Source organism: Oncorhynchus mykiss, chromosome 3, assembly GCF_057628025.1.
Source record: "Oncorhynchus mykiss isolate SJ-2025 chromosome 3, ASM5762802v1, whole genome shotgun sequence".
In the NCBI taxonomy this organism is placed as follows: domain Eukaryota; kingdom Metazoa; phylum Chordata; class Actinopteri; order Salmoniformes; family Salmonidae; genus Oncorhynchus; species Oncorhynchus mykiss.
This window is the reverse complement of record NC_143024.1, coordinates 40,231,282-40,244,650: the sequence shown is the minus strand read 5'-3', so window position 1 is coordinate 40,244,650 and position 13,369 is coordinate 40,231,282. Positions and strand designations below refer to the sequence as shown.

Genomic DNA, 13,369 nt, shown 5'->3' with positions numbered 1-13,369 from the left:
CACTTTAGTGAGAGAGGTTAAGGGTGCGTTCCTCAGCTAAGGCGAGGTGACGCAACAACCCATGGGGGAACTTTGCTGGTTCACGCTCGGTTCATAGCCAAACTTAGGTTGGTCCCTAAGTATACCTAGGGGCCAACCTAAATGATGCCGCCGATGGAATTAGAGTCACCACCCTCTTTCAATCCGTAGATGGATATTGAGAATAAAAATACATACGAAGAAAACGATATATACACGGGACAAGACAAAACAGACGTCCGACTGCTACACCATCTTGGAACCTAGCCATTAGCCCAAACAAAGCACACCCTATTTTAAAGTTGATACATAAGCATCCAGGTATACTTATGTTTGTGAGTCAACTTATTTGAATGACATTATTTTATATGTTATTAACAGTGTGCTCCACTTGAAGTAGAAATTGAAAATAAAATGATTACTTGAAACAAACTACAAGAAGTGGGTTAACTGCTAAACAACTGCAATAATGGTTGCTTTGGTTGTCAACAGCCTTGTGGCTACTGTAGTCTTTTGAGTGTAGAAAAACAGGGATTTCTAAAGATGTCCCAGGTGGGGCAGAAGGCAGGAAGCATGGAAGGGAGAACCAACTGCACAGGCAGGCGCCTTACCTAGTCGGTCTGGAACCCACAGTAAGCGTGGTAACACAGCTATTTTAAGGGTATGATTTATCTTCCCTTTCTCGCCCAATGTAACATGTGTGAAACGGCAACAGATGAGACAGCAACATGACTAGGGATGCAAAAGGTTTTCCTGCTTATTCCATACTGATTCCAGATGTTTTCTAACCAGGATTTCAGGAAAACCAGGGAATTTGGGGAAAGTTCAACCCTAAATATGGCTAGCATTTACAGTACTATGCAACTATGAAAATTCACACAACTCAAAACACAGCGACATACCCATCCCAAACACATGGCCACATCCCATTTCCTCTTGCCACTGAGAATTGCTCAGCCTTGGGGACTGACCACCGAGTCAATGAGGAGGGAACTACTCAGCTACCTACCTGCATCAGTGCCAGGATGCCCCAGGCATGCTAGTCTTGATGACAGCCTCAAGGTTCAACAGGTAGCACGAAATCCAGAGAAAACAGAGAGAATAGTGGTGATAAGTATTCCATGGCTCCGTCTCAAATGGCACCCTATTCCCTACATAGTGCACCACATGCACTACTAGTTCACCGTTCCTACTATACTTATAAAAGGAGATACTTGGAGTCGTTTAGGTGGGAGCTATTGACCGGTTGTTGCTTTAGAAATGTGAAAAGTAGAAATTTCATATTGAAATTGACATATCATTAGTCAAAAGATCCCATTCTATGAGGCTCTTATGCTTGACACGTGAAAACAAAAGCCTACATGCTGTTATGGCATTACTTAATAACTCCCTTTGTTGCATTGCCCAGCAGAAAGCTAACATTTAAGTATAGTCTAGTCTCAATTTCCAGTTGTTCTCAGGTTACTTAGTGCCAGTAGTATAATATGAACAAAACTGCTACAAAGTAGGCTATTTCTAAATTTCTTCCTGTCCTGACATGGATTATACGCATTACTGTATCTATCATTCATTCATTCATTCATTCATAATCCCGGAGCACTGCTGAATTTATTTTCATTAGCCTCACCTTGCAAATTAAAAGTTAAAAACTGAAAAGTTCAAATTAAAAAGTAAAAAGTATTTACTTCAATAAATGCACATTAGGCCTACATTACTGACGTCAGGCTAAAATGCGTAATGAATGGGATTCAAAATAGCCCAAACGAATGATTAAAAAGAAAGAATGCACATGGATTCATTGATGAAAACCAAAGAATAAGAAACGTGTGTGTAGGCCTACTCTAGATTTTACGTAGGCCTACCCAAGAATAGTGGCGATAGGATGGCGAAAAGTTTGCAATTCATTCTTGAAGGTAGAATGGGTGATTGCGCTTACCCGACGTTATATCTGCTGTTGAATGCACCTTTGCGACTTGACAATCGAAGCCCACCTCTCGCGCTGTGTCACCAGACATTCAAATGATGAGAATTGCAGCCGGTATACCGGTCGCTACTCCAGTGGGCAGATTATTATACTGTACAACTTTTCCCGTTCCTTTTCCACTGCAGCCTACTCAGACCTCTAACTGTACAATGCTGAAGAGTGACAGAGTTCACCGGCTCTACTGTCTATGAGGAAGTTAGTGTTGAGTCACAAGACCCCGCCCCGACATTGGAGAAAAATCTCCTCCTTCTGACTTCGAACCTTCGGACTGTGCTGCGCTTTGGTCATGTACTGTGGGCCAGGGATGGGAAATGGCGGCCCCCAAAAATAAGTCGGGGAGAATAAGAATAGTAGAATACACAAGGTGCAATTCCTAAATGTGGTTATGCCTCAGCAGTTTTTCTATTGTTATGTCAGTCACTCAAGTAGCCCATAGTCTAGACAGCTATCCAAACGTGTATTAATAACGGTTGAATTGCTGACCAGGACCCCCATTGATCTGCTTTGTCACTCTCACTCAGATATATTAAATGTGGGTACACAGAGCCGCTGCTGCCCCTCCTGATAAATTTAGATGTTTTGTGGCCCCCACCCGCATCAAGGTTGCCCATCCCATTATGTAGGCCATATTATAGTAGCCCTTCCTCAGTGGGGCCTACTCCCCCAGGCCTAGTTTACATCAAATTTGAACTCCAGACTGTTTGCTCCAATGTCACCTGACACTACATGAATAGACATGTAGTGTTGATGGATTTGCCTACATTTGCATACATATATATTTTAGCCAACTATTGAGCGAAGAAGTTGATTGACAGTGATAAAGTTGTTTTTGCTGATAACAAAGTATATTCACACACAGATGCAAGTTCTCCCAAAAATAACTTCATGTAAATGGTGATTTGATTGAAATCTAGGCTTGAGCTGATATCATTATTTTGCTAGACACACATGACAGGTAGGTGGGGATAACAGACAACAGGTAGGCCTGGGTTATACACAACACTGACAATCAAACTTGCACAACAATATGGACAGTAAGCCTACTGCTGTATAGTGTTGTGTTATGGACTTGAATTGCCATAGCGTAGAGTTCATCCAATGTTGTCAACAAGTGCATAATGGGCCCTGGGGGATTGGTATTGCTTTCATATCCTTTGGTCATTCTTTCATTACATTTTTTGTTGTTGTAAGTTTATTGATAGATTTTACACGTGTTAAACTGAAACCTATATGTGTGGATGTATTTTTGTGACCAGTATCAGTACTTTCTCTTATTTTCCCAAAACTGCACAGCTGTTCTTTCTCTTAACTCAGGCATGATCTATCTGGCGCACTTTGCCCCAATATGGGTAATTATCTCACTTCCTGTTTCGCTTCGTCTTCTGTTCTCCTCTTTTTCTCATTTGTCTCATCTTGACGATATGAGTCAACAAGAGGGAGCGTTCTCGATATAAATGTCAACAGCTGTACAGTATGTCCTTGGGTTAGAAATGAAATACTCACCTTAAATACTCACCTGAGTAGAAGTGCTGCTCTAGGATCAGTTTGGCCTCTTAGATAATAATGAATACGATTATAAGGACATGAAGGTACCTGATCCTAAGATCAGCACGTCCAGAAGCTTTTTCTATACACTCCCTAGAACAGTGGAGAGGTTAATCCAAGTGTTATAGAACATGATGTTGACACATGCATCCCCCTACACCATGGTATTGTTCTGGTCTGAACAGGCGTGTTTTGATCGTCACATTTTATTTAGACTACACGGAGACAAGTGCCTAGGCTAGTGCTAGCAGATCACCATTTCATGTGGGCTGCACTCAGCCCAAACCCCCTTTACATAACTTTACATAACTAGGCATGAGTGCCAACTGGGTGCCAACAGTACCAGTTCTGTTACGGTGCGTGAATGAGGACCCAAAAGCGAATTAACTTAAACAGAGCTTCTTTAATTACCAAACATAGGTAGGCTCAGACGGACCGGCAGATTCCGACAGGACAAGACATGGTTACAGCAAACATGACGACAGTCTGGTTCAGGCATGAAACACAACAAACAAGAATCCGACAAGGACAGGAACAAAAACAGAGAGAGATATAGGGACCTAATCAGAGGGAAAAGGGGAACAGGTGGGAGAAGGGGTGACGAGGTAGTCAAGAGGAGACAAGGAACAGCTGGGGGAAAGCGGGGGAGAAAAGGTAACCTAACAACGACCAGCAGAGGGAGACAGGGTGAAGGGAAAGGACAGAGACAAGACACAACATGACAGTACATGACAGTACCCCCCCACTCACCGAGCGCCTCCTGGCGCACTCGAGGAGGAAACCTGGCGGCAACGGAGGAAATCCTCGATCAGCGCACGGTCCAGCACGTCCCGAGAGGGAACCCAACTCCTCTCCTCAGGACCGTACCCCTCCCAATCAACGAGGTACTGGTGACCACGGCCCCGAGGACGCATGTCCAAAATTCTACGGACCCTGTAGATGGGTGCGCCCTCGACAAGGATGGGGGGGGGGGGGAAGACGAGCGGGGGCGCGAAGGACGGGCTTGATGCAGGAGACATGGAAGACCGGGTGGACGCGACGAAGGTATCGCGGAAGAAGAAGTCGAACTGCGACAGGATTAATGACCCGAGAAATACGGAACGGACCAATGAACCGCGGGGTCAACTTGCGAGAAGCCGTCTTAAGGGGAAGGTTCTGAGTGGAGAGCCAAACTCTCTGACCGCGACAATATCTAGGACTCTTAGTTCTACGCTTATTAGCAGCCCTCACAGTCTGCGTCCTATAACGGCAAAGTGCAGACCTGACCCTCTTCCAGGTGCGCTCGCAACGTTGGACAAAAGCCTGAGCGGAGGGGACGCTGGACTCGGCGAACTGAGATGAGAACAGCGGAGGCTGGTACCCGAGGCTACTCTGAAAGGGAGATAGCCCGGTCGCAGACGAAGGAAGCGAGTTGTGGGCGTATTCTGCCCAGGGGAGCTGTTCTGACCAAGACGCAGGGTTGCGAAAAGAAAGACTGCGTAAGATGCGACCAATAGTCTGATTGGCCCGTTCTGCTTGACCGTTAGACTGGGGGTGAAAGCCGGAAGAGAGACTGACTGAAGCCCCAATCAAACGGCAAAACTCCCTCCAAAATTGAGACGTGAATTGCGGACCTCTGTCCGAAACGACGTCTGACGGAAGGCCATGAATTCTGAAAACATTCTCGATGATGATTTGTGCCGTCTCTTTAGCAGAAGGAAGCTTAGCAAGGGGAATGAAATGAGCCGCCTTAGAGAACCTATCGACAACCGTAAGAATAACAGTCTTCCCCGCTGACGAAGGCAGTCCGGTGACAAAATCTAAGGCGATGTGAGACCACGGTCGAGAGGGAATAGGAAGCGGCCTGAGACGGCCGGCAGGAGGAGAGTTACCGGACTTAGTCTGCGCGCAGACCGAACAAGCAGCCACGAAACGACGCGTGTCATGCTCCCGGGTGGGCCACCAAAAACGCTGGCGAATGGAAGCAAGCGTACCCCGAACGCCAGGGTGGCCGGCTAACTTGGCAGAGTGAGCCCACTGAAGAACGGCCAGACGAGTAGGAACGGGAACGAAAAGAAGGTTCCTAGGACAAGCGCGCGGCGACGGAGTGTGAGTGAGCGCTTGTTTTACCTGCCTCTCAATTCCCCAGACAGTCAACCCGACAACACGCCCCTCAGGGAGAATCCCCTCGGGGTCAGTGGAGGCTACTGAAGAACTGAAGAGACGAGATAAAGCATCAGGCTTGGTGTTCTTAGAGCCCGGACGATAAGAAATCACGAACTCGAAACGAGCGAAAAACAGCGCCCAACGCGCCTGACGCGCATTAAGTCGTTTGGCAGAACGGATGTACTCAAGGTTCCTATGGTCAGTCCAAACGACAAAAGGAACGGTCGCCCCCTCCAACCACTGTCGCCATTCGCCTAGGGCTAACCGGATGGCGAGCAGTTCGCGGTTACCCACATCATAGTTACGTTCCGACGGCGACAGGCGATGAGAAAAATACGCGCATGGGTGGACCTTGTCGTCAGAGAGGGAGCGCTGAGAAAGAATGGCTCCCACGCCCACCTCTGACGCGTCAACCTCGACAACGAACTGTCTAGAGACGTCAGGTGTAACAAGGATAGGAGCGGATGTAAAACGATTCTTGAGGAGATCAAAAGCTCCCTGGGCGGAAACGGACCACTTAAAGCACGTCTTGACAGAAGTAAGGGCTGTGAGAGGAGCTGCCACCTGACCGAAATTACGGATGAAACGATGATAGAAGTTCGCGAAGCCGAGAAAGCGCTGCAGCTCGACGCGTGACTTAGGGACGGGCCAATCAATGACAGCTTGGACCTTAGCGGGATCCATCTTAATGCCTTCAGCGGAAATAACAGAACCGAGAAATGTGACGGAGGAGGCATGAAAAGTGCACTTCTCAGCCTTCACAAAAAGACAATTCTCTAAAAGGCGCTGGAGGACACGTCGAACGTGCTGAACATGAATCTGGAGTGACGGTGAAAAAATCAGGATATCGTCAAGGTAAACGAAAACAAAGATGTTCAGCATGTCTCTCAGGACATCATTGACTAATGCCTGAAAGACAGCTGGAGCGTTAGCGAGGCCGAAAGGAAGAACCCGGTATTCAAAGTGCCCTAACGGAGTGTTAAACGCCGTCTTCCACTCGTCCCCCTCCCTGATGCGCACGAGATGGTAAGCGTTACGAAGGTCCAACTTAGTGAAAAACCTGGCTCCCTGCAGGATCTCGAAGGCTGAAGACATAAGAGGAAGCGGATAACGATTCTTCACTGTTATGTCATTCAGCCCTCGATAATCTATGCAGGGGCGCAGAGACCCGTCCTTCTTCTTGACAAAAAAAAACCCCGCTCCGGCGGGAGAGGAGGAGGGGACTATGGTACCGGCGTCAAGAGCTACAGACAAATAATCTTCGAGAGCCTTACGTTCGGGAGCCGACAGAGAGTATAGTCTACCCCGGGGGGGGGGGGGTGGTTCCCGGAAGGAGATCAATACTACAATCATACGACCGGTGTGGAGGAAGAGAGGTGGCCCTGGACCGACTGAACACCGTGCGCAGATCGTGATATTCCTCCGGCACCCCTGTCAAATCACCAGGCTCCTCCTGTGAAGAAGAGACAGAGGAAACAGGAGGGATAGCAGACATTAAACATTTCACATGACAAGAGACGTTCCAGGAGAGGATAGAATTACTAGACCAATTAATGGAAGGATTATGACAAACTAGCCAGGGATGGCCCAAAACAACAGGTGTAAAAGGTGAACGAAAAATTAAAAAAGAAATGGTTTCACTATGATTACCAGAAACAGTGAGGGTTAAAGGTAGCGTCTCACGCTGAATCCTGGGGAGAGGACTACCATCCAGGGCGAACAAGGCCGTGGGCTCCTTTAACTGTCTGAGAGGAATGTCATGTTCCCGAGCCCAGGTCTCGTCCATAAAACAGCCCTCCGCCCCAGAGTCTATTAAGGCACTGCAGGAAGCTGACGAACCGGTCCAGCGTAGATGGACCGACAAGGTAGTGCAGGATCTTGAAGGAGAGACAGGAGTAGTAGCGCTCACCAGTAGCCCTCCGCTTACTGACGAGCTCTGGCCTTTTACTGGACATGAAGTGACAAAATGACCAGCGGAACCGCAATAGAGACAGAGGCGGTTGGTGATTCTCCGTTCCCTCTCCTTAGTCGAGATGCGGATACCTCCCAGCTGCATGGGCTCAGCACCCGAGCCGGCAGAGGAAGATGGTAGTGATGCGGAGAGGGGGGCGACGGAGAGCGCGAGCTCCTTTCCACGAGCTCGGTGACGAAGATCAACCCGTCGCTCAATGCGAATAGCGAGTTCAATCAAGGAATCCACGCTGGAAGGAACCTCCCGGGAGAGAATCTCATCCTTTACCTCTGCGCGGAGACCCTCCAGAAGACGAGCGAGCAAGGCCGGCTCGTTCCAGCCACTGGAGACAGCAAGAGTGCGAAACTCAATAGAGTAGTCTGTTATGGATCGATTGCCTTGACATAGGGAAGACAGGGCCCTGGAAGCCTCCTCCCCAAAAACAGATCGATCAAAAACCCGTATCATCTCCTCCTTAAAGTCCTGATACTGGTTAGTACACTCAGCCCTTGCCTCCCAGATTGCCGTGCCCCACTCACGAGCCCGTCCAATAAGGAGAGATATGACGTAGGCGACACGAGCAGTGCTCCTGGAGTAAGTGTTGGGCTGGAGAGAAAACACAATATCACACTGGGTGAGGAACGAGCGGCATTCAGTGGGCTCCCCAGAGTAACACGGCGGGTTATTGATTCTGGGCTCCGGAGATTCGAAAGCCCTGGAAGTGGCCGGTGGATCGAGGCGGAGATGGTGAACCTGTTCTGTGAGGTTGGAGACTTGGGTGGCCAGGGTCTCAACGGCATGTCGAGCAGCAGACACTTCCTGCTCGTGTCTGCCTAGCATCGCTCCCTGGATCCCGACGGCTGAGTGGAGAGGATCCGAAGTCGCTGGGTCCATTCTTGGTCGGATTCTTCTGTTACGGTGCGTGAATGAGGACCCAAAAGCGAATTAACTTAAACAGAGCTTCTTTAATTACCAAACATAGGTAGGCTCAGACGGACCGGCAGATTCCGACAGGACAAGACATGGTTACAGCAAACATGACGACAGTCTGGTTCAGGCATGAAACACAACAAACAAGAATCCGACAAGGACAGGAACAAAAACAGAGAGAGATATAGGGACCTAATCAGAGGGAAAAGGGGAACAGGTGGGAGAAGGGGTGACGAGATAGTCAAGAGGAGACAAGGAACAGCTGGGGGAAAGCGGGGGAGAAAAGGTAACCTAACAACGACCAGCAGAGGGAGACAGGGTGAAGGGAAAGGACAGAGACAAGACACAACATGACAGTACATGACAAGTTCACTGAGGACAAGAAAAAGATGGACGTGATAAAATAAATCTATGTTTTCAAATAATAATAAAAAAAGGAATAAGGAAATGGTTTTGAGCACTGCTTTGATTATTCTTAAAAGCAACTTTTAAAAGAAAGGCTTTTGAGTGCTGCCTCGAAATCATCAAAGTACATAAATGGAAAACAAGATTGTGTAGTTGGGAAAAGTAACTGGGTGGATATGGTCTTGACATTGAAGCAAGAGTGTGTATGATTGTGAACTACAGGAAAAAGAGGACTGAGCATGTCCCCATTCTCATCAACGGGGCTGCAGTGGAGCAGGTTGAGAGCTTCAAGTTCCTTGGTGTCCACATCACCAACCAACAAACATGGTCCAAGCACACCATGACAGTTGCGAAGCGCGAACGACAAAACCTATTCCCGCTCAGGTGACTGAAAAGATTTGGCATGGGTCCTCAGATCCGCAAAAGGTTCAACAGCTGCACCATCGAGAGCATGGTTGCATTACTGCCTGGTATGGCAACTGCTCAGGCCTCCGACCGCAAGGCACTACAGAGGGTAGTGTGAACGGCCCAGTACATCACTTGGGCCAGGCTTTCTGCCATCCAGGACCTCTATACCAGGTGGTGTCAGAGAAAGGCAATGAAAATTGTCAAAGAACCCAGCCACCCTAGTCATAGACTGTTCTCTCTGCTACCACATGGCAAGCGGTACCAGAGCGCCAAGTCTAGGTCCAAGAGGCTTCTAAACAGCTTCTACCTCCCAACCCATAAGACTTCCGAACATCTAGTCAAATGTCAACCCAGACTATTCACATTGCCCCCCCCCCCCCCCCCCCCCACCCCCCTCTCCACACCACTGCCACTCTCTGTTGTAATCTATGCATAGTCACTTTAATTAACTCTACCTACATGTACATACTACCTCAACTAACCGGTGCCCCACACATTGACTCTGTACCGGCACCCCCCTGTATATTTAATGTGGTAAAGAAGACACACATGTGATGTAAACCATATCAGAAATCCTATTCATATTCTGCAACCTGCGTCATGGGTTGCAAAACGTTATGGAGAGAACTATTGTGTCTCATTTCTTAAAGGGATGAGGGTTGACAAACAAGGATTCTTCACGTTTCCTATGACATGTGAGACTCCTCAGTCTCCACGGTTCAAAGGCAAAACAATTGGAAGAGTGTGGTCTCTGATACTGTCAGGACCTCTCAACACCTCATTCCCTTAATTATAAAATCTTATTTAACACACCGAGGTGGAAGCTAGTCAGTCCGGCACAACAAATTAGAGAATAGAAGCCTCTCTATCCACACAGGGAATAAGTGATCTTCTTCCTAGAGATGTTGAGATCCATATTATAACCCAACAGAGAACAACTGTGTCTCAATTTTGGAAAACAAGCACAGAGGTTAATTGAAGCCCTATGACTAGAGATATAAGTATGATACATTTCCTGATGGCGGGGAGGGGGGGGGGGGGGTTGCCAGTGCTGATGGGAAAAATATGGAGTAAGTTGGCAAACGGAGGCTGGCATTTATCTCAGGTACCACCAATTGTACCGCCATTGTGCCCTTGAGCAAGGTATTATCCCCCAAACTGCTCCAGGGATGTTGCTTTGCGGCTGACCCCGTTCTGCACCCAGCCTGTCGTGTTTGTGTGTGTGTGAGGTGTCGGGTTGAGAACCGTCACAGCAAAAATAACACGAGTGCCAATTTTCCACCAGAGTCCAGTACTGTCAGGACACAGTTTGACCTTTGATGTAGATTTAGAGTCTTAGATTCAATTTAGAATCAGATTTGGATGCGGTTCGAAATGCCGACCTGGTATGACTTGTTATGAGTTTAGCCAGGTGACTGTCATGTAATGTGCCAAATAAAACGTCACGAAAAATAAAATGTTCATTTCTGAAGGGTGTTGTCGCATCTGCCAAGCGAGTTAGCCATAATGGGTCACCATAGGCTAGAGTAGCTATCTATACACCATGTCTAAGACCACATGTATTTGACCACGTCTAAGAAGTGGTGGTTGCTTGTCCAAACGCAATATCCAATTGGTTGCTTGTCCAAAAATTAAATGTAGGGCTATGCATACCTAGAAGACAATAAGAGAACACCAGGCCTAGAGCTCACAGCAAGCCTGAGATGAACTGTCTTAACCTCAGGATTGCAGACATATTTTGGAGACTTACAACATCCACCACCCACTCTACCTCACTCTGAGGCTCCATAATAAAACAGGTAATCCACTAACATAGACCACAACCTCAAGCAGAGCAATTCAGCAGCAGACTTAACAGTTAATTGTAGACGATTTACGTTTTATAGGAATTTTGCGGTCGGAGAGGGAATCACGTCCAGGGGTGCACTCTCTGTTGCTGGCTCTCGAGGAACAGAGGGGGAGAAGGGGAGAAAAGACAGGAAGAATGCTTCGTCTCGCACTATTATGTCTTAGAGGCTGGGTCTCCTCGTAGAAACTTAATGTAATTGCACTGGGAAAATACTGTGGTCTTGTTTGGGGGACTAAAATGTTAAACTCCAAACCTGGTCCCAGATCTGTTTGGGTTGTTTGCCAAATTCTATGGCCATTGTCACGCCAATGACCATAGGAGCCCGCAAGACAGCACAAACAGATCTGGAACCACACCAAGGAACTCCTTTCAATGACCTTTCTGACGGGGTCGGCCTGCTTGTAAAAAAGGCCCTGCAATGGTCAGGGCCAGCGGAAACAGGACCAGAGTCCTGAACTCAGCCACTGTCCAGCATGCTTATGTCACTGCTGTTATGTTTACAGGGTCATATTAAAAACCAAACAGGACATAGATCTGCCACCATAAGGGTATTCCGAAATCTCTGACCCTTGGCAAATGCTCTTATCCTCCCACTCTAGGATCGACTTGTTATGACTCACAATCTTCGTTCTACTATTTACCCCTTACAATAAGTGCTGATTAGTCAGAATCTACGCAGACATTATTTAACCCGTAAATCCTGAAGTGCTGTCTGTGTTTTGGTAATTAGACTCATGTTAGTGGGCTAGTATATCACAGCGGCCCCGAGGCAGACCCCTAACAGTAGGGTCATTAGAGATGAAAATGAAAAACAAGTGGGTGACATAATGTGGAAACACTGAACCAATTCAGAGGTTTCTTCATCACCCGCAGAATATTCTGCTCGCTGGGCAAATCTTACACATATTAAACACATTTTCTGTGGTCATTGGGGACAGAGCACAGAGAGTGCAACCCAGAAAAAAAAATGGTTTGTGGAATAGTGCAATATCCCTCTTCCTTCTTGAGCTTTTTCCACAACATTCCCAAAGCGAGAGTTTACGTGAGATTAGGGATTAGGGACCTGGGGCAACTGTGGCTTTGCCTGGTCTCTCCTTGGATTACTGTATCAGGAAGTGGAGCGAGAGAGAGCGGTGTTCCCCAAGGAGGTGTTGTGACCCCCTTATCCTCTCCATGGAATGCTGTGGTCATGAAACCATGTCACTGAGGAGAAGAGCATGCTTTCGTTGCACGTGACAGTATTTGGAATGTATGAAAAATAACTATTTTTGTGCTAGAGAGATGGGGAGTGTGTAATTTCCGACATGGTTCTGGTTCATGCACTGTGGCCCCACATGTTTTGACATAAAGTACCAGTCAAAAGTTTGGACAAACCTACTCATTCAAGGGTTTTTCTTTATTTGTACTATTTTCTACATTGAAGAATAATAGTGAAGACATCAAAACGATCAAATAACACATATGGAATCATGTAGTAACCAAATAAGTGTTAAACAAATCAAAATATATTTTATGTTTGAGATTCTTCAAGTAGTCACCCTTTGTCTTGATGACAGCTTTGCACACTCTTGGCATTCTCTCAACCGTCTTCATGAGGTAGTCACCTGCAATGCCTTTTAATTAACAAGTGTGCCTTAAACGTTAATTTGTGGAATTTATTTTGAGCCAATCACTGGTGTTGTGACAAGGTAGGGGTAATATACAGGAGATAGCCCTATTTGGTAAAAGGCCAAGTCCATATTACAGCAAGAACAGCTCAAATAAGCAAAGAAAAATGACAGTTCATCATTACTTTAAGACATGAAAGTCAGTCAATCCGGAAAAGGACCACCACAGGAAAGGAAGACCCAGAGTTACCTCTGCTGCAGAAGATAAGTTCATTAGAGTTAACTGCACCTCAGATTGCAGCCCAAATAAATGCTTCACAGAGTTCAAATAACAGACACATCTCAAAATCAACTGTTCAGAGGAGACTGCGTAAATCAGGCCTTATTGGTTGAATTTCTGCAAATAAATCATTACTAGAATACAACTATCAAGAAGAGACTTGTTTGAGCCAAGAGACACGAGCAATCGACATTAGACCGGTGGAAATCTGTCCTTTGGTCTGATGAGTCCAAATTTGAGATTTTTG

General features: G+C 46.9%; 1 protein-coding gene across 1 annotated transcript in view; it reads right to left on the bottom strand.

The window, feature by feature from the left end:
* The window catches only part of fhl3a (four and a half LIM domains 3a), a 42,642-nt gene extending 40,431 nt beyond the window's left edge, over nucleotides 1-2,211 (bottom strand). Inside the window, exon 1 of the mRNA XM_021595399.3 lies at nucleotides 1,955-2,211. Coding sequence (XP_021451074.1) covers nucleotides 1,955-2,033 — 79 coding nt within the window. The 5' untranslated portion in view covers nucleotides 2,034-2,211. The remainder of the gene's footprint in view (nucleotides 1-1,954) is intronic.
* Between the last annotated feature and the right edge of the window lie 11,158 nt (nucleotides 2,212-13,369).